Source organism: Crinia signifera, chromosome 3 (assembly GCF_055691185.1).
Source record: "Crinia signifera chromosome 3, ASM5569118v1, whole genome shotgun sequence".
In the NCBI taxonomy this organism is placed as follows: Eukaryota; Metazoa; Chordata; class Amphibia; order Anura; family Myobatrachidae; genus Crinia; species Crinia signifera.
Window position 1 is genome coordinate 88,912,634 of NC_139219.1, and position 21,918 is coordinate 88,934,551.

The 21,918-nt window shown below is 41.3% G+C and overlaps 1 protein-coding gene across 3 annotated transcripts in view; it reads left to right on the plus strand.

Annotated features, from left to right (window-relative positions):
- The window catches only part of ADGB (androglobin), a 282,215-nt gene that overhangs the window by 89,935 nt on the left and 170,362 nt on the right, over positions 1-21,918 (plus strand). For all 3 annotated transcript variants that reach the window (XM_083176187.1, XM_083176188.1, XM_083176189.1), the window contains 3 exons: positions 10,675-10,769; positions 13,383-13,557; positions 19,403-19,496. In XM_083176187.1, the coding sequence (XP_083032313.1) occupies positions 10,675-10,769; positions 13,383-13,557; positions 19,403-19,496 (364 nt within the window). The remainder of the gene's footprint in view (positions 1-10,674; positions 10,770-13,382; positions 13,558-19,402; positions 19,497-21,918) is intronic.

A 21,918-nucleotide genomic window follows, 5' to 3' on the forward strand; every position in this document is an offset into this window, starting at 1 on the left:
CAGGTGAAGAATTTGCATATACTCGGAGTAATCTGCCTCTCCACTAGGAGGGAAGGGGATATGTGTACCTGTGCCTTCTGCCAAGTCGACATGGAGTTTATAGTGTGTCGACTCTACAGGGGGAAGATATGATAAATGAAAAGCTATGTGTAAGCAATTGCACATAATAGTGGGACGTTGTTTAAAAGCTCAACTGCAAACGTGGGAAAACACTAAAAAGATAGCAAAAAAGTGAAAAACACACAACGAATAACCACTGTGATCATGTGCCCCCTTGACTGGGGTATAATAAAGAGTGACAGCTTGGAATAAAAGCTGGGGATATATATGTGAATACTAGTCACCATATTAGGTGATGAGAAGAGACGTGGATAGACATAAAGTCAGAATAATGTGAATAAGATATATGTGTGGAAATGGGTGAAAATAATTGCAAAGATAAAATATGGAAGACAAGTGATATTATGCTGGGACAGAAACTCATGAATAATTAGAACATATTAGACTACTGTGTCTATTGAAATAATGTTAATGGGTGATAAGTGATCATAACGAAGTATTCACCTGATGATATCTAAAATGTCAGATTTGCTTAATTAATAGATGTGTGGATGCATAGCTCAGCTAGCATGTAACAAATATACAGGCTCCACATCTGTAATATAATTATGTCAGGGATGTACATCTGCTATCGTCTGGGTTACAGTGGCCAAGGACCTTTATCTCCCCAGGGTAAGTAGTACTATATTTGTAACAGGGTGCTCTCTGTGCACACATCAGATATGAAATATACACCGCGCATCTTTCTATAGTCTGGATTAGGACAGTCGGGGACGTTTGTTTCCCAAAGGTAAGTAATAGACTGTCCATATCGATCTGCTACTGTACATATGTGCCAATTATACACCATACGCATCTGGGACACAATTGAGTAAGTGTAGAGCTAGGAGTCAAGGAGTAACTCAGAGATTCATAGAAATGCGGAGTAGCTGTTCTCCTCGTTAAGACCCCTGGGTACCATGGTGTCCATCATGAAGATCATCCGGGTTTCCCGTTTTAAGAGTTCCGTATCCAGGTCTCCTCTCCTGATACCCAGGTCCACCTGGAGTATGCCATAGGCTTGTAGGCCTGTGGGTTGGCTTTGATGGTATTTGTAGAAGTGCCTGGCAATGGGGGTTAGGACTTTCAACGCCCGTTTGTCCCTCTCGGCATTCCTAATGCTTGCAAGATGTTCAAGGATCCTCTTTTTCAATGGTCTTATGGTCTTGCCGATATATTCTTTATGACAAGGACATTCCAGGTGGTATACCACTCCCACTGTGTTGCAATTGATATATTGCTTGATTTTGCTCGTATGTCCATATCTGTCCATGTATTCATATTTCGTAATCATGGTTGAGCAGGCTTTACATGACCCACATTTAAATGAGCCTTTCTTTTGATGTATTGGTTTGTTGACTTTCTCCATGTGGCTTTGGACCAGAATGTCCTGTAGATTTCGGCTTCTGCGCCAGCTTAGTTGCACTCTATCATCCAGGATATCAGCCAGATCTGGATCGGTTTTGAGAACGTGTAGGTGTCTGTTCAGGATATTCTGTACCTGTCTCCACTCCTGGCAGAAAGTGCCAATGAAGCGTACAGTATTGTCATCTGAAGCAGTATTGGTAGGTTGTTTAGGAACCAGGAGGTGTTCTCTCCTATAATCCCTAGTGTCATTAAAGGCCTTTCGTACACTTCTCTTGCTGTATCCTCTGTCTGTTAGACGAGAGCTGAGTTCACTGGCTCTTTTCTTAAAAGTGTCAGCCTTAGAGCAGTTCCTTTTTGTTCTAAGGAATTCGCCCTTAGGGAGCCCTTTGATGACTGGCGGAAAATGAGAGCTGGTGTTGTGCAACAAAGAGTTGGTTGCCGTTTCTTTACGGAAGAGGTCCGTTGCAAGTGAGCCATCTTCTTCAATTGAGATACGTAAGTCTAAGTAATTGACTCCCTCTTTGCTCATCTCATATGTCAAATGCAGGTTGAGATGGTTATTGTTAAGGATGGAAATCAATTCAATAAACAAAGCTTGATCTCCCTCCCATAGGATGAGGAGATCATCTATATATCTCACCCATAACAATATATGATCAGTATATTGTTCATTGCTTTCGCTGAAGACAACTTCCCTCTCCCACCACCCCAGGTACAGGTTCGCATACGTGGGGGCACAAGTGCTCCCCATCGCAGTCCCCCGTACCTGGAGGTAGAATTGGTCGTTGCAGACGAAATAGTTCTTGGTCAGAACAAACCGCAGTAGTTTGATTAGAAGTTCTTGGAAGTCATCATCCTTCCCCATTTTGAGAAAATATTTCACTGCTTCCAGGCCGTATTGGTGGTGTATGCTCGTGTACAAACTCTCCACGTCGCATGTAATGATCCACGTGTCTTTGCTGACAATGACATCTTGGAGTTTGTTGAGCACCTCCATAGTGTCACGTACATAAGATGGAAGTGTAAGTACATGTTCCCTGAGATGGGCATCCACAAACTGGCTCGCTTTCTCAGTGAGACTGCCAATGCCGGACACTATGGGACGGCCGGGCGGTGTTCTTTCATTTTTATGAACTTTGGGGAGGAGATAAAGAGTGGGAATCCTCACTTCTTTCACTTGAAGAAATTCCGCCTGTGTTTTGGTAATAGTACCCATGTGTGCCGCTTCCTTGATCATATTGGAGTATAAAGACAGAAAATCATGTGTGGGGTTGAAGATGAGTTTTTTATAACACGTTGTGTCACCCAATTGTTTCTGCAACTCCGCAATGTATAGGGTTCGCGACCATAGGACTATATTACCCCCCTTGTCAGACGGCTTGACAATAGTATCGTCCCAACACTTAATTTCATTGAGGGCTCTCCTCTCATCAGGGCACATGTTATTTTCAAAATGATAGATATGCTTATCATTTTCCAGTTGGTCCAGGTCTTGACTCACTAAATCTATATAAGTTTTGACCACTGGACAAATTTGAAATTGGGGGCAGAATTGAGACCACGTGTTTTCCCCTCCTTTGAGTTAGCTGATGAGACCCTGAAACTAGACTGGGAAAAAGCGTTGACACACTGCTCCCTGCAACTGATAGAGATATTAGTCAGACATGACAAAATAATGCTGGACAGACATGCCGCAGATATTGCCAGACTGAGTGCGAAATTGAAAGACTTTGAAGGGCTAGAAAAATTTCAACAGACATACCATAAATTCAAAGTTGAGATTGAGGGCATGGAAAAAGAAACTATCAGCAGAAAAAAGAATAAACTACAAAGAGATATTGAGGACTTCAGGACCAATAAGGTCTATAGGTGGAACATGACACAAAATAAAAGAGCTCCATCACATAATCCCCTTAACTACAGCACCTCTGATGTAGACTCATCGGAAAATGAGTCATCCGATCAGACCTCTAGAACTACACAGAGGAATTTTTTAGGGGTGAGTCCCAGGGACACGAGAGATCGTCTAGGCTGGGACACCCCAGGACAAGGAGGGGGAAGAAGAAGAAAAAGACCTACGAGAGAATGGCGCGAAGATCACAGGGAGTTTCAGAGATACAGAAAATAACATCAGAATCTGACTCTTTGAAAATAATCAACCTCTCGTCACACACCTTAACTGATATACAAACTAGAGTGTTACAGAAGGGGTTGTCTTTTTCTCCAACAAGCTCTTTTAATAGATTCGATACAGAAAAAGATCTTAATCTGTATGGACGCAAGCTGTTACTCAAAAAATTCTATCGCACAAGAACTCAGGCGCCAGATGAGAATAACCAAGATATGACCAACTCTCAACCTAGTCCAATGGTCCCACTCCCTGATAGTGAGGATGAAAATATCATCCATATCCTTGAAGAGCTACAAATGGAGGGACAGGTTGATACAGGAGATCTAATGACGACTCATCTAGTACGCCCTAATCCACCTAAACTGAAAAAGAAGTCTAAATTCTGCCCCCAATTTCAAATTTGTCCAGTGGTCAAAACTTATATAGATTTAGTGAGTCAAGACCTGGACCAACTGGAAAATGATAAGCATATCTATCATTTTGAAAATAACATGTGCCCTGATGAGAGGAGAGCCCTCAATGAAATTAAGTGTTGGGACGATACTATTGTCAAGCCGTCTGACAAGGGGGGTAATATAGTCCTATGGTCGCGAACCCTATACATTGCGGAGTTGCAGAAACAATTGGGTGACACAACGTGTTATAAAAAACTCATCTTCAACCCCACACATGATTTTCTGTCTTTATACTCCAATATGATCAAGGAAGCGGCACACATGGGTACTATTACCAAAACACAGGCGGAATTTCTTCAAGTGAAAGAAGTGAGGATTCCCACTCTTTATCTCCTCCCCAAAGTTCATAAAAATGAAAGAACACCGCCCGGCCGTCCCATAGTGTCCGGCATTGGCAGTCTCACTGAGAAAGCGAGCCAGTTTGTGGATGCCCATCTCAGGGAACATGTACTTACACTTCCATCTTATGTACGTGACACTATGGAGGTGCTCAACAAACTCCAAGATGTCATTGTCAGCAAAGACACGTGGATCATTACATGCGACGTGGAGAGTTTGTACACGAGCATACACCACCAATACGGCCTGGAAGCAGTGAAATATTTTCTCAAAATGGGGAAGGATGATGACTTCCAAGAACTTCTAATCAAACTACTGCGGTTTGTTCTGACCAAGAACTATTTCGTCTGCAACGACCAATTCTACCTCCAGGTACGGGGGACTGCGATGGGGAGCACTTGTGCCCCCACGTATGCGAACCTGTACCTGGGGTGGTGGGAGAGGGAAGTTGTCTTCAGCGAAAGCAATGAACAATATACTGATCATATATTGTTATGGGTGAGATATATAGATGATCTCCTCATCCTATGGGAGGGAGATCAAGCTTTGTTTATTGAATTGATTTCCATCCTTAACAATAACCATCTCAACCTGCATTTGACATATGAGATGAGCAAAGAGGGAGTCAATTACTTAGACTTACGTATCTCAATTGAAGAAGATGGCTCACTTGCAACGGACCTCTTCCGTAAAGAAACGGCAACCAACTCTTTGTTGCACAACACCAGCTCTCATTTTCCGCCAGTCATCAAAGGGCTCCCTAAGGGCGAATTCCTTAGAACAAAAAGGAACTGCTCTAAGGCTGACACTTTTAAGAAAAGAGCCAGTGAACTCAGCTCTCGTCTAACAGACAGAGGATACAGCAAGAGAAGTGTACGAAAGGCCTTTAATGACACTAGGGATTATAGGAGAGAACACCTCCTGGTTCCTAAACAACCTACCAATACTGCTTCAGATGACAATACTGTACGCTTCATTGGCACTTTCTGCCAGGAGTGGAGACAGGTACAGAATATCCTGAACAGACACCTACACGTTCTCAAAACCGATCCAGATCTGGCTGATATCCTGGATGATAGAGTGCAACTAAGCTGGCGCAGAAGCCGAAATCTACAGGACATTCTGGTCCAAAGCCACATGGAGAAAGTCAACAAACCAATACATCAAAAGAAAGGCTCATTTAAATGTGGGTCATGTAAAGCCTGCTCAACCATGATTACGAAATATGAATACATGGACAGATATGGACATACGAGCAAAATCAAGCAATATATCAATTGCAACACAGTGGGAGTGGTATACCACCTGGAATGTCCTTGTCATAAAGAATATATCGGCAAGACCATAAGACCATTGAAAAAGAGGATCCTTGAACATCTTGCAAGCATTAGGAATGCCGAGAGGGACAAACGGGCGTTGAAAGTCCTAACCCCCATTGCCAGGCACTTCTACAAATACCATCAAAGCCAACCCACAGGCCTACAAGCCTATGGCATACTCCAGGTGGACCTGGGTATCAGGAGAGGAGACCTGGATACGGAACTCTTAAAACGGGAAACCCGGATGATCTTCATGATGGACACCATGGTACCCAGGGGTCTTAACGAGGAGAACAGCTACTCCGCATTTCTATGAATCTCTGAGTTACTCCTTGACTCCTAGCTCTACACTTACTCAATTGTGTCCCAGATGCGTATGGTGTATAATTGGCACATATGTACAGTAGCAGATCGATATGGACAGTCTATTACTTACCTTTGGGAAACAAACGTCCCCGACTGTCCTAATCCAGACTATAGAAAGATGCGCGGTGTATATTTCATATCTGATGTGTGCACAGAGAGCACCCTGTTACAAATATAGTACTACTTACCCTGGGGAGATAAAGGTCCTTGGCCACTGTAACCCAGACGATAGCAGATGTACATCCCTGACATAATTATATTACAGATGTGGAGCCTGTATATTTGTTACATGCTAGCTGAGCTATGCATCCACACATCTATTAATTAAGCAAATCTGACATTTTAGATATCATCAGGTGAATACTTCGTTATGATCACTTATCACCCATTAACATTATTTCAATAGACACAGTAGTCTAATATGTTCTAATTATTCATGAGTTTCTGTCCCAGCATAATATCACTTGTCTTCCATATTTTATCTTTGCAATTATTTTCACCCATTTCCACACATATATCTTATTCACATTATTCTGACTTTATGTCTATCCACGTCTCTTCTCATCACCTAATATGGTGACTAGTATTCACATATATATCCCCAGCTTTTATTCCAAGCTGTCACTCTTTATTATACCCCAGTCAAGGGGGCACATGATCACAGTGGTTATTCGTTGTGTATTTTTCACTTTTTTGCTATCTTTTTAGTGTTTTCCCACGTTTGCAGTTGAGCTTTTAAACAACGTCCCACTATTATGTGCAATTGCTTACACATAGCTTTTCATTTATCATATCTTCCCCCTGTAGAGTCGACACACTATAAACTCCATGTCGACTTGGCAGAAGGCACAGGTACACATATCCCCTTCCCTCCTAGTGGAGAGGCAGATTACTCCGAGTATATGCAAATTCTTCACCTGTCACAACATTTGACAGCTATTTTCGTCTATTACGTATAGATGTGGACTCAGCTAAAATCCGATTGTTCATGCAGGCCTCACTGCTCCTATATATTATACATACCTTTGGATCAGTGTTCATATACAGAACTACTCCGTTTTCAGATTTAATTATACAAACAATGTCCCCCTTTTACAAATCATGGTGACACTATGACAGGACAGGTGTGTACACACCCACAACGCTCCCATTGGCTGGGAGTTATACACAGACAGACAATGTACCCAATCATGAATTACCAGACGTCCAAAGCAGCAGGGTAACGGGTTGCCACGGCAACCGCATATACAATACATCAGCGCAGAGACGCCGGAGACGCGTGAACGTCACGACGTCCCGGCATTAGGAGTAGACATTCTCCTGCCCGGACGGCTGCCGCGGCAACGACTGTAAACATCCGCCGATCACCGCAGCAACGGAGTTATACATCCTGCTGCGGAGACACGGCGATGACGCGCTAGCGCCTCCCTCTGGCTACACACCCACTAATACAGGATCCTCACTGGCTATACACTGATGACATCACTGGACACTGACAAACGCCCCAGCCTCAATAGAGGAGGGTGTCTAATGCACAACATTGATTGGTCCTCTGCTCAAACCATGCGTTTTTGGCGCCAAAACAGTGTATGCTGTGATTGGCCAGAGTATCATACACAGGGTATTTAAACCTTTACAGTCCTCAAGGCAGGTTGGCCCTGAGGAAGCTTGACTGCGAAGCGCGCCGGCTAGCGGTGTGCAGGCAGTATTGACTTGCTGATAGTTTTATTATTTTTCATACAATGCATTTTGATTGATGTGAAGCGGTGCACGGTACTTGATAGCCCTTATTAGGGCTCCCACCTGCTGGTGTGCTCAGACTAGGGGCTCCCTGGACGGGACTCTAGTTCATTGGGGTATGATTGTGGCTGGGTGATACACCTAACCCCGCCACACCCCCACTAACCTCCGACGGCACACTGATTCATGTGTGTGTAGGTCTCTCTTACACTGTACAGAGCAGACGGATCGGAAAGCTAGAATTATTCTAGCCATTTGTGTCAGTGTTCAATATTGCCTGTGATTAGCATAAACACGGCAACTGAGTTAGTGTAACCGAGCCACCAACCAGTGCTACACATAACAGAGGCTACTAGTGAGACTCTTTGAGTAGAACTATATTCTATTTATCTTTATTCAATTACCAGATACATAACTGGTCTAATATCCTAGTAGTCCTACGCACTGCCATCCTTGCAGTTATAATAAAAATTTTGAATATTCCAGCTACTATCAGCAAATCCCTGCCTGCCACCCCCGTTTTTATGTGTGTTTACCCACCCTTGTTCGTTATATGGTTTTAAATTTACGCAGCCTTTTACAAATAAATGTAATTAAAAGTTATGTTTTAGATTCTATTAGGTGCACCTAGCAAAAGGACATTCTTCTCTTTTTTTCTAAACATCTGTCCAGCCAGCCTCCATCGTCTGTTGCCTATTGGATTCCTGGCACTCTGACTTGCAATTACTGCCACTACTCCTAGCCTGATTCTCTGCTGCAGTCTCAATGCTACCCAAATGGTAGTGTTTAAGACTAAGCTCTCTTCCTGTGCTCCTTCTCCTCGCATTTCTTAAGTAGCCACCTCATCCAGTTCTTTATCTCCAGATTGTCTTCATCCTTTATGCAAAGTTTTCCAGCATTTCTTCTTCATTATTTAAAGCGCTAATTATATATTCTTCAGTATCTTTGTCTTCATATATACCTCTGAGTCTCGTTACCAGGAAGTTCAGAAAAGGGGAACTATCTTAAAGATGTTTATTTGTGATTTACACACAAATATCATTTTTCCAAAGTCACCATTTGGAAAATTCTATTGCTTTGTTGTAATCTATACGAAAAAGTATTATTAAAACAGCTTGGTTTAACCCTCCAGCTCTCAGGTCACCGTTGGTTCCTACATCAAATTCCCCAAATGTGACATTCATACTATAGTATATACAGTAAGATTAAGATACCTTGCTAAAATATTTATTCTAGTACTTCTTTATTTTGCTCATGTGTTAAAATGCAACTGTCAGTGCCAGTGGCGGGACTTCAGTAAAGTTGTCGGAAGGCAAAATAGTAGTTGCGCCGTGTACGCTCCCTCCCTAATAAACCAAATTCCATGCCCCACAGTAGTGGTGTTGGCGAGCAAACCCCAAAGTTTAATAGTTCTCTCCTCCGCCTCATCTTATCAGTGCTGGGCTCCTATATTAGACTTGTAACAGAATTAGGAGCTTCGGGCACTGGGACAATGGAGCTGCAAGGAAGTGCACCCTTCAGGGCTTGTTGCCCGGTGGTACAGTAGCCTCCTTTGTCTATCACTGATAAGAGCCCTTTGCATAATTGACTGTTCAGTAAAAATCTATTTACACCTAATACAGATGTGGTTGTTCTTGTAATTACTATATTTTGCAGTTTGCAATTGCAAGTATATACTAATATTTTAGAACCTGTGCCTAAGAACACTTAGAGGGTTATTCTAGTCCATTCTTTCTGACAAAATCCTTCTTAGATGGACAAAACCAAGGGCCTTATTTTGGTTCATTCTTTCTGACAAAATCCTTCTTAGATGGGCAAAACCATGTGCACTGCAGGTGGGCAGATGTAACTTGTGCAGAGAGAGTTAGATTTGGGTGGGGTTTTTCTTCAAAGTGAGATCTATATTGAAGTGTAAAATTACGCAGTCAGTATTTTCCCTGCACAGAAACAAAATAACTCTCCCAAATCTAATTCTCTCTGCACATGTTACATCTGCCCCCTGCAGTGCACATGGTTTTGTCCATCTAAGAAGGATTTTGTCAGAAAGAATGAACTAGAATAAACCCCTTACTGCTGTTGCATCATTTCTGCCCTATGGCATGAAACATAAAACACCCCTAATCACTAACTTCCTGTAACTCACTTTTGTGACTAATTCTTCAGTGTGACCGCCATCACAATTGAATAGTTGCACATGCAGTAAGAATGCATTGACCGATTTGTAACCGTATCTAAATTAGGACACTTGTCCTCAGAGCACAACTGCAAATATTAGCTGAATTACCAGATCATAGAAATAATATCCTGCTCAGTTCTATTCTGTATTCCACACACAAAACTAGTTGACCTTAGTGGCCTATAATTTCCTGTTCCTGCATGTTTTCTAATTTTACATTGTCTTTGACCTAATTATATATTTTGTACTGAACCCTTAAACCAAAATAGAACATATAGAATTAAACCTAGGGGATTTAAATTTTTTTAGCACAATTTAACTTGAAACTTTTGCTGGCTTTAATTTGATATGGCTCTCCGTAGAGGTTTATCTACAAAATACAATTATCTTTTCTCACACATTTCCAAATTACATTGGCCTTGGCTGCTACATATCAGTGGGATGTGCAACATATTGGTCTCCAAACACCAAAGGGGTTCTCATTTGCACCATAAAATGTAGCACAAATTAAATAGAAAATTGGATTCAAGTGTTATATTTAAAGATGGCTTTTTTTAGTTCAAAATTACTGAGTTTGTAATTAGAATGAAATTGGACATCTTTTGTTATACAGAGTTATATTGATGCTTTGAAGCTGAATAAAGTATAATTACTGTATATCTATTGCTTTATTTTCTGCAGCCACTTCTGTACCGTTAGTGCCCCAGATGGTTGTATATGCCAGCTACTTGCCACTTCACTTGAGTGAACAGAAGACCTCTATACTTGGCCAGATGGTAAGAACTTTATCCTGCATTCACCCATTACATGTAACTGTCTCATAATTAAGTCACCACATGTGTAAAGGAAAAGCACAGGAAACGTGATCTTTATCTTATTCGGGTTTTTGGAAATATTATTTTGCTATCCCAAATAAGCAGTTATGTATGCATTATGGGACCAATTCAGCAAGATTAGCAAAAATGCTATTAGGTGGTTTTTGCTAAACTGCGCATGCTCACATGGCAGCGCGCATGTGCGAGCCCTGAAACTGTGGCCATATTTAGGAAAAAGCAAAGGCCAGCGGGGACAGTGTCTTGGCACTACATGACATCGCACTGCTCCTGCCTTTGCAGCTAGGCAGATAGCTAACTTTAAGATCTGTGCACTTCACTGTACAGCAAAGAGTTGGCATCTGTGCGATGCGATTGGAAGATTTTGCAATCACATCTGAGGGAGGAACATGGCATGCAGGCGGCCTTGCCCTGTGCTGGATGGCCCTATGAACATTAATGTGAATGTTACTCGCAAAACTACAACTCATACTGAATTAGGCCCAATATTAGCAATTGTAACAAACGTGAATGGCTTTATTCATGTTTATTCAAGCAAAACATGGTGCAAATATAAACTAATCTATTGGTAGAAATATATGGTACACAGCAACAGTTTTCTACCTATCATGTCTATTTACATATTAGTTAATCCGGTTAATTAAGTCTTCCTTCTGTTTAACATGTACAGAGCACTGTATTCCTTGGGCACAAGTTTTTAAGCCATTCCATATATATTCACCATTTACCACCCACATGTTTAAAGCAGGCAAGGGCACATGTACACTAAGGTACAAATATCAATTAAGATGCAAAGACACTAACAGGTTTTGCTTGGGAGTTTTATTTTATGAGTTTGGTCTGTTTTTAAGGAGGAAATATTATTTTACAGAACCATACATCCCAATGTGAGATGTTTAATAGGAATATACATTTATTATCCAGTACCATCATGATATTTTCATATATGTAAAGGGGTATTTGTTATCCAGTGCCAGCAAAAGCTTTTTCATATACATAAGGGGGGTTTTCATCCTTTGCAGTGGGTGGCAAGCTGACCAAGATGTTACATTTGTAAAGTATCACCACACTTTCTTTTAAAGGATGGATTTTTATCTTTTTAGTTATCTTTGTTGACATTATGCCACATATAGGATCAAATAGGGTTTGAGGAAACAATATTTTTAGAAAAGAGGGAGACTACAGTAGACAGGCCAAGTGGTTCTTATCTGCTGTCAAATTCTAAATGTGAATTTCACCTTAGATCACATTATGCCACTTTGTAGTGCTAAACTCACCTGGGGGTAAATGTATGAATGCAAGGTTATGGGGGAGAAGTGGTATCTGCACCATTATCTGTGCTGGTACCACTAGGGGTGGATTGGGATAAAAACCTGAAAGCAGCCTCCATGGAAGTGGGATCTTTATAGGGAGCAGGGTCTGTTGAAGGGGTGGGATCTCTCCTCATAGGGCGTGATTCTGAGTTGGACACATTTGCGCAGCTGTCCTTGTCTATTCATACAGTTGTGTTTGCGACTTTACGCTAATTCCATGACAGTGCCCTTCCTGGGTGTTCCTGGGTGGATTGGCAATTTAAAGTATCCCCCTATCACAACCAAATCACCAGACTGACACCCTATATCCCCTAACAGACCCACTACCCTCTCCCAGCCACAGGAGGGCCCTGTGGTGACTTCCATGTTAATTCCACAACCGTACCCTTCCTGAGTGTCTTGGGTGGATTAGGAATTTAAAGAGGCCACCTAACACACCAACATCAACAGCCTGCCACCTTCTGCCCCCTAACACACCCACACCAGCATGCCACCCTCTACCTCCTAACACACCAACTACCCTCTACCAGCCACAGGAAGGCAAAAGAACCAACACTGGGGGAATATCTTGAAATGTGCTAGACTGTCAAGAAGGTGCATTGGCACAAATAAAAAAGGGTACTTTTGTTGTGTGATTGATTAATAAACTTAACAAAAGAAGCTATGTGAAGGCTACAGTATATAAACTCAGTACTACATAGGTAGGTTAAGGCCCCATCCACTAGTGCGAATTGCGCCCTTTTCATCGGATTCTGAGGTATCGGGCAGAGTAATCAGATGAAAAGGGCCCAAATCGTATGTGTTCCCTGGTTATTGGTTTAATATATTCAGTAATAACAAATACTGTGGTGCTCAGGCTATAGACAACTTTACACAGGTAGCCACAAACTATATAAATCCATGTCTCACAATTATCCTCATTCTCATTGGACAGTCCCCACTGTCTTCAAATTTGTAATGACTCATGGGAAGGTGAAAGGCATGTCACGATTAACCATGGAGATCAACCCAGAAAAATGTGTCTTTGATGCACGCTGGCAATTCAGGGGTGTTTTTAGTACGGGGGAGAACGTGAGTGGGCAATGCCCTAGCAGTGCAGAAGCAACATTACATTTTGTGAGGTACAGTACTGTGCAAATTACATTTTAAGGGCATCATTGTATACATTTTTAAAGCATAAGCATCTAGTTGGAACTCCCTTGCTTAAAACTATGACATTTAATTTATGTATTCTTATTCATAGGCAGATTCGTCAGAAAAGCTGAGACAATATGGACTATCTCACATTTACAACCATCCAGTTCTTGTGTCTAGGACTAGATCTTGTCCGTTAATTGCTCCTCCAAAACCTCCTTTTGTGCCACGATGGAAACTAATAAGGCAGAAAAAGGAAGTTAATCTCAAGGATGAAGCTGAAGGTAAAATATATCTAATTGTATTAAAAAAACAGAACACCTTTTACATGTATTGCAGTAGAAATCCTTACACTAGAAGCCTCCTCTACTGAAGCATTACGTTTTTGGTAGTCATCATCTGTTCATTGATAAGGCGTCTTATATAAAGCCCTCGAAGAACTACTACAGAGAAGAAATAGCAAACTTATTCTAGGTTTTTTTTTGGGCCTTGGCCCTAAAACATATTGCACAATTATGAATATTGGCAAATGCATTTAACCTCACATAATTATCACATATAGCAATAAAAAAAGGTACACTTTTGTATAATAAAGTAGCAAGACATGATCCTACCAATTATGGCGTGGCAGACCGTCAAAGAAGAAATACAAAAAAGAAATACAGCATACAAACATTTGAAAAAAAAAGACCATTGGAAAAAAGAAAGTGTTGGAGGAGGAACCTTGAATCTTAAAAGGTATGAGAACAGTATAGTTAGAAATATCGGCACTCACATGTACAATGCTGCCATTAAGGACAGCATTGAAGGGTCTCAGATCCAACTTATTTAAAAGTCAGGAAAAAATATACAGACACCTGGGTGTCTGTTTAGGGCGCCTGTATGAGAGGTTAGGCCTGCAGCAATCAAAAACAGGGATTGTCAGTCCCTATAAAACAAAAGAGAGCTTGGGGGGAGATTGCGCAAAATTGAGGACAGAACAAGGATTTGTAAAAATGTAACAATACCAATTTATTTATACATATAATACTTTAAAAAGTGGTGCAATTGCATCAGGGGGTTTAAAATGGAAATAAAGGAAAATTTAAAAAGCTGAGTCCAGTATTGGATGTTATCACCTTATTCTCTGGCAAGTGAAGATGGGAGATGGGGACGGTGGAATTGTCCTCCAGACACTGGGACAGGAATCCCTTTGCAGAGTGTCCTCCAAATCTGAACTGTGGTGGTGGATGTCCTTGATTTGGATTCTCTGTAGTGTTGGGTTCCACTTATGACCATGTGTAGGTACCTTAGATAGGTGGCATTCCTTCAGAAGTTGGTACCACAATAAAGTGGTTGGTAGGTAGATGTCCCGGTCTGTGAAACGCGTTGGCACAGGCAACCCAGCCACCCCACCCCCACTTTGCTGCTGTTCCAGACATCACCTTGGCAAAGAAAATTTCAATATTCCATTCATCAGTGGAGAACCAGACCGGGACATCTACCTACCAACCACTTTATTGTGGTACCAACTTCTGAAGGAATGCCACCTATCTAAGGTACCTACACATGGTCATAAGTGGAACCCAACACTACAGAGAATCCAAATCAAGGACATCCACCACCACAGTTCAGATTAGGAGGACACTCTGCAAAGGGATTCCTGTCCCAGTGTCTGGAGGACAATTCCACCGTCCCCATCTCCCATCTTCACTTGCCAGTGAATAAGGTGATAACATCCAATACTGGACTCAGCTTTTTCAATTTTCCTTTATTTCCATTTTAAACCCCCTGATGCAATTGCACCACTTTTTAAAGTATTATATGTATAAATAAATTGGTATTGTTACATTTTTACAAATCCTTGTTCTGTCCTCAATTTTGCGGAATCTCCCCCCACGCTCTCTTTTATTAAGTCGGATCTGTTTTGTTGAAATCGGCCGCAGATTGTCGAATTCACTGCCTTTTTACGACAATTTGCATCCGTTTTCGCCAATCTATGGACTTTCCGGCACACAACAGCAGGAACATTGGGGGTTATTCTAGTTCACTCTTTCTGACAATCCTTCTTAGATGGAAAAAACCATGTGCACTGCAGGGGGGCAGATGTAACATGTGTAGAGAGAATTAGATTTGGGTGGGGTTTTACTACAAACTGATATCTGTATTGCAGTGTAAAAATAAAGCAGCCAGTATTTACCCTGCAAAGAAACAAAATAACTCACCTATATCTAATTCTCTCTGCACATGTTACATCTGCCCCCCTGCAGTGCACATGGTTTTTTCCATCTAAGAAGGATTTTGTCAGAAAGAGTGAACTAAAATAAGGCCCTCTGAATTCTGACTGTCAAGTTACTATCAGATCAAACAAAAACAGCCTGGGATTCTTATTGTTGAGACGTTCCAACAGTTGGAATCCCATATTGAATACCCCCTGATTGCCAAATGGGGAAAAAGCATTTTGGGAGGCTAACCAAGAACCTCATACTTTATCAAAAGATTTAGATGAACGATGTAGTATAGTACACATGCTATATAGGTGACACATCTGTCTTTAGAGGAGACGGTATAGGGTTCCTCCAATCAGTTGCAAATTGGCAAGTCATGGCGGATGTAGCATGCCATAGTAATTTGTGTGTTTTGTGTGTAGACAGTATAGGGAAAATTAAGGGGAGAAAAAACTTGGGTTCAGAGGGAATGCTCACACCAAATAGTTGCGAGAGGAGAGTGATAACCTCCTGCCATATACTAAAAAATGTTGGCCAAGTTTACCATATATTAAAAAAAAAGTTCAGTCATTGAAACATCCCCTCCAACACCAGATTAAACCCTACCAAAATGGTCTTCCACTGACTCAAATAGATTAAAAGGATAATTCTGTAAGGCCATTTTAAGATCATTTGGGGTTTTAGGAGGAAGAAAGGGCCCTGTACATACAGAAACCACTGTAAAAATATTTTGCCCTCTGGCTAATTTTCTATGAAAGCAAAACCAAAAAAAGTTGTAGCCTGAACCTACATTTAAGTATTCTGCTATAGTCAAGCTAGAGTCTTCCATCTTTTGTATGAAGCAGACTACAACGTGCAGTCTGCTTCATAAATGATAATTATGCCCTTTTCATGCACTCTTGCCCCTGGCTCATACCACTTGCACTGTGGGGAAAGTTCATTCCCACAAAATCTGTTCCTAATATCAGCTATCATTCATATGTAGCCTAACAAATTATTTTCTGTAATAAGATAAGGTTACCTTATGTAGGCCTATCTCATTGTTTTCTTAGCAATTCATATTTATATTTACCTTTAAAGACCAGCCCCATGGGCACATGTGCTGGTTTCTATGTTCCAGCATCAGGTTCCTCTGTCACCTCTCAGAAATGCCTATCATGTGTCTCCTAAGTGTCCTGCGCTCCGGTATCTACACGTGGATTTCCCACCGGCTCTGGGTTCTGCATCCAGGTACTGGATCAGCTGACCACAACCACCAATGAGCGAGGAGCAATGGCCATGTAGACATTTTCCAGTGATTTACAAATGCAAAATAGGGGTGCCCCTGGGAATGCAATGCGGTTGCCATGTTCCTGGACACCTGGCCATGCACAGTACACTCTAGCACAGTGGTTCCCAACCTGGGGTACTAGTACCCATGGGGGTACTCTGCAGACCAGTTGGGGGTACTTGGAAATAATATTTGTAATGGCGGAAGAAGAAAACGTCTCCCATTGGCAAAAGATGTCTACCATTGACATGGAAACAAGCCACGTGTCATTTCCAGTTCCATCAGCAGCGTCATCAGCGTCTCCTCGTGCTTTTGCCGAACCGGTAATTCACTGAGAGCTACATGTGAACATCTGCCCTGCACTGACATGGGTGGAAGAAGCATTAATCCTACAGGTGTTAGTGGGAACTCTGGAGACAATACACAGCCAGCGGCCAGACAAAGATGGACCTGACCATATACTAGTCCACGGCTTCTCCTTAATATTAGGACACGCATACTGCTCACTTCCACTCATAAGTACTGTGGAAATTTCAAATTAAGAGGAGGGGTACTTATAAATGAAAAACCTAATCAAGGGGTACGGGAGAGAAAAAAGGTTGGGAACAACTGCTCTAGCACATTGCTAGAGTTTATTGCACCGCCAGAGAAGAGGAGGCCCAATTGGAGCCTGGACATGGGTTTCCTTCTCTCTTAAAGCACCTCTGGCCACAGTGCACTTATTAGCTGCAGTAAATTAATTGGATACTGGCAGTAATGGTAAAGCACAAAACACTGCAATCAGAACTTTTTTATGTTTATGATTTTTCAGATGTTAGCTAGAAACTTTTTTGTGATTTTGTCAAATTAAATAGCTATATGAAATCCAAACTGTTCAATACTTAAATAATACTACTATTTACAGTGGTTTCAAAACAAGCTTAATAGCATTTTTTTCAGAGAAGACTGGCTATTCATTCTGATGATACTGTTACAATATGAATATACTACATTTGCATTGTTAGAGAATTTTCCACAGATATTGACTGCAGGGCCATTAAAATATATCTTTACTGTGGCTCAAAGGACATGTCATTAATCATAATAAGAGTCTACAAAGGGACCAATTTTATCTGCACAATGTCCATTTGTCATTTTCCACTTGGTACATCAAGTAAATTTATATGTTCCCGCTACAAAATAAGAACAATTTAGACCCAACACACAAAATATCCTCTGCGAAAATCAATCATGTTTGTAATTCTGTGTTTACATTAAGGTCAGTTTTAGAAATGTACAAGATAAATACTGTAAAGCTGCATCTTAAGCAACAATGGCTATAGCTCATTTTGTTTTAGATTTGGCAGTGTAGGTTAATGGATTCATTCTTTTTGTGTCTGAGGCATTGAATAGATATGCTTTAGTTTGTGATAATTTGGAAGCTACAGCATTATTTATAAAGATACATTTAAATTGAAGTAAGAGATATAGTAGAGGGTGACTTAGGTGAAAAATCCTATGTTTGTACTCTGCCTGAAAAGATCCAGTGGCATAATTAATTCATTTGAGGATGACCGCCACCACCATAACATCGCTTAGCCAATCCTGTTCCTTAGTACTGGGGAAGGCAGCACTGATCTTGAGTAAGAATGGCCATCGGTGGGTTATCCACTGATTTTCACCATTGATGGATAACCTCAAAACCATCTATAAGGTAACCATCAGTGGTTTCACGCACTGCTGGTCAACAATACTTTATTGTTCAATGAGCTGTAGGCCAATAAGAGCCTAGGGGTGGTGCTTCCAGGTGTCGGGCAGAGCTGTGTATCCCAACACCTTGGAGAGAGAAAAAATGTCGGTTTGGATTTGGGGAGTGTATTGGTTGTGTGTGTGTGTGTGTGGGGGGGGGGTTTGCACTGCGCAGAGGTTGTACATTGCCCCAAGCAAGGGGCTTGGGGCACCACTGCCACCTCTTTTTCTTTCTGTGCTACAGGGGGCATCCTGGATGCTGCTTAATAAGTCTGGCTGGGGTATTTTGTCCCCACAGCACTGCAGTGCTCTAGAGATCACACAGGGAAAAGATTTAACAGCAATTTATCAGTTGGAGGATATGATACAATGGGGCAGATGTATTAAGCCATAACAAGAGATAAATGCAAGGGTGATAAAGAGAGATAAACGTCCAGCCAATCACCTGCTAACTGCCATGTTACAGGCTGTGTTTGAAAAAAGTCAGTAAGTCAGTAAAGAGTTGATTGTCTGGATGTTTATCTCACTTTATCACCCTTGCATTTATCTCTTGTTAAGGCTTAATACATCTGCCCCACTGTATGAAACTGGTTCACATCAATCATAGCTTTTGGGCCTGGTTTTGGGTTGACTGGAATGCCGATATTCGCGCAAATGGTTGATGAATTTCACCTGCTCATGTGTCTATAGGGCACAAGTATTAAGCCTTAAAACGAGATAAATGCGAGGGTGATAAAGAGTGATAAACGTCCAGCCAATCAGTTCCTAACTGTCATTGTCAAACACAGTAACATGCCAGTTAGGAGCCAATTGGCCGTCATTTCTGGCAGGCTTTTAACTTGTAAAATAAATAAATAATAAATGTGTACATACTCTTCCATTGCTATTATTGAAATTAATAATATAAAATATTTTGCATTTCAGAAACTGTAGAGAAAAAAGCTGATCAGTTTGTTGAAATTATTACACCACTACTTAAGTTTCGACTGAATCCACTCCCGGTACCACCATCAGAAGGGTAAGCCCCAATAAGGGTGATATGGTATTTTATTAAGGGGATGCTTTACTCTTTGTACAATTCTACACTCACACTGGTGATATGGGCTTAATCCAATTATACGCAATTTGTTTGCCGTGGTGAGTAATTTAGGCTACTGTATATGCAGCATTTACAGTGTAGTATTTACTGATTTTAACAAGTCCACAAATTTGGGGCAAGATAGAGACACAAGAATGGTGAGCTCAGATTATATTGCTGGCTTTTACACACCATTGCAGAGGCAACAGGCCCCTCATGTGAATGGGTGAATTAATTGGATTGAGCCCATTGTCTACAGTTTATAATTATTACTGTCTTTTTTTGTTTGTTTTACTTGGCAAAGGTTTTTAGATTCAGAAGCTGGTAAAATGACCACTTTTTTCAGGTTGATTATCCTTCAGCGTGAGAGTTCTCCAGCATCCATTCATGGCAATAACAAGGACATTTACAGCTATGAGAGATATTCAATGATGTCTGGATTTTTCAGCTAGTTGAAAAATCCGACATATCTATTCAATGCAGCCTTTTTCTGACAGTTTTTCTGCCGATGCAGGTTCAAGTTTGTTAAATTTGCCTGGGCAGAAAATAGTCCAAAACGGCTGCATTGTCGACTTGGCAAGTTTTCCCACAGATGAAAAATCAACAATTTAATTGAAAAGGTCGAATGTAGATTAAGCCAAAAAAAATCAGTTAGAGTGCAGATTTAATGAGTGTCAGAAAAAGTGGCACGGATTGAATACCCCCCTATTATATTCCCCACATACAGTATAATCACACAATGACTTAACATACATGTGGGAATGAAATTTGATTACATTCCAAGTGGGTACTTCTAGGTACATTGTTATATTTCCAGTTTGATTCAGTCACATTTTAATCTTTATTTCAGTTAAGCTGGATACACACTCATGGGTCATGGGTCATCCCAATGATTGTATAGGTGTGCATGCAGGATCTTATGTACACACTGAGCTACTTCTAGCATAGGGTATATGGGGGTCACACAATGACTGGACAGATTCTCCAGTGATGGAAGAATTTAATGTGATCTGCCCAGTTTTCTTGGCCAAGATACTGTATCTTTATGGGGCCCCTTGGGACCTTCTGGGCCCTAGGCAGGTGCCTAGGTTTCCTTGTAGAAAATCCATACCTGATTCTGCACATGGCTATGAGCTGCCACTATGTGTAGTCATTGGTCAACAACTGGAACTAATGGGATTAAGCCTCTCAAATGTGAGTCTCCAAGGTCTGTCAGTAGTTCTTCTGGTATATGGACACATTTAAATGCATTAGCCTGCATTACTGCCTAATAATTGTTTTCTAAGTATACAGATAAGATACAGATATAGGCATAGGTGTATCTAGATGACATGGTGCCCCGAGCAAGGGTATGTTTCGGCATCCCCATCGGTTAGTCATTTTTCCATTATATAGTAATGCCCCTTACACATTATACCACATGAACCTTAATGCCCATTACACATTATGCCCCACATGGTAATGTCCCTTATACATTATGCCACAGAAACAATAAAGCCCCTTACACATTATGCCACACAAACCGTAATGCCCATTACACATTATGCCACACACCATAATGCCCATTACACATTGTGCTACACATTGTAATGCCCATTACACCACACAAACTGTAATGCCCACTACACATTGTGCCACACATCGCAATGCCCATTACACATTGTGCCAAACATTATAATGCCCATTACATATTATGCCACACACCATAATTCTTATTTCACTTTATGCCACACACTGTTATGCCGCTGACACCATTTTGTACACCACACACAAAAATGGCCTTAAAAATGATACCCCACAGTAAGGCTTCTTATTACTTGTTGCCACTGTAGTCGCACTTTAACACATAATTCCTACTGTAGTGCCACTTCCAAACATATTGCCCCTAAAGTGCCACCTGCAAACATAATGTCCCTCTATTGCCTCTTCCACAGATACTGTAATGCCCCCACTAGTGCCACTTCCACAAACATCACCCCCACTATTGCCACTTAACACATATAATACCATTACTAGTGCTGCTTACACATAATGCTACCTGAAGTGCTGCCTATCTACACACATAATTCCTCCTGAAATGCCACTTACCTACATGCTTGTTGCCAGGAGTTAGATGCTCATTGCCAAGAGTTAGATGCTCTTTGCCAGGGGTTATATGCTCTTGCTAGGGGTTACATGCTCCTTGCCAGGGGTTACATGATCATTGCCAGGGGTTACATACTCATTACCAGTGGTAACTTGCTCCTTGACAGGGGTTTCATGCTCATTGCCAGGGATTTCTTGCTCATTGCCAAGAGTAACATGCCTGTTGCCGGATGGGTTACATGCTCGCTGCCACAGCGTGGTTTTATGCTTGTTGCCA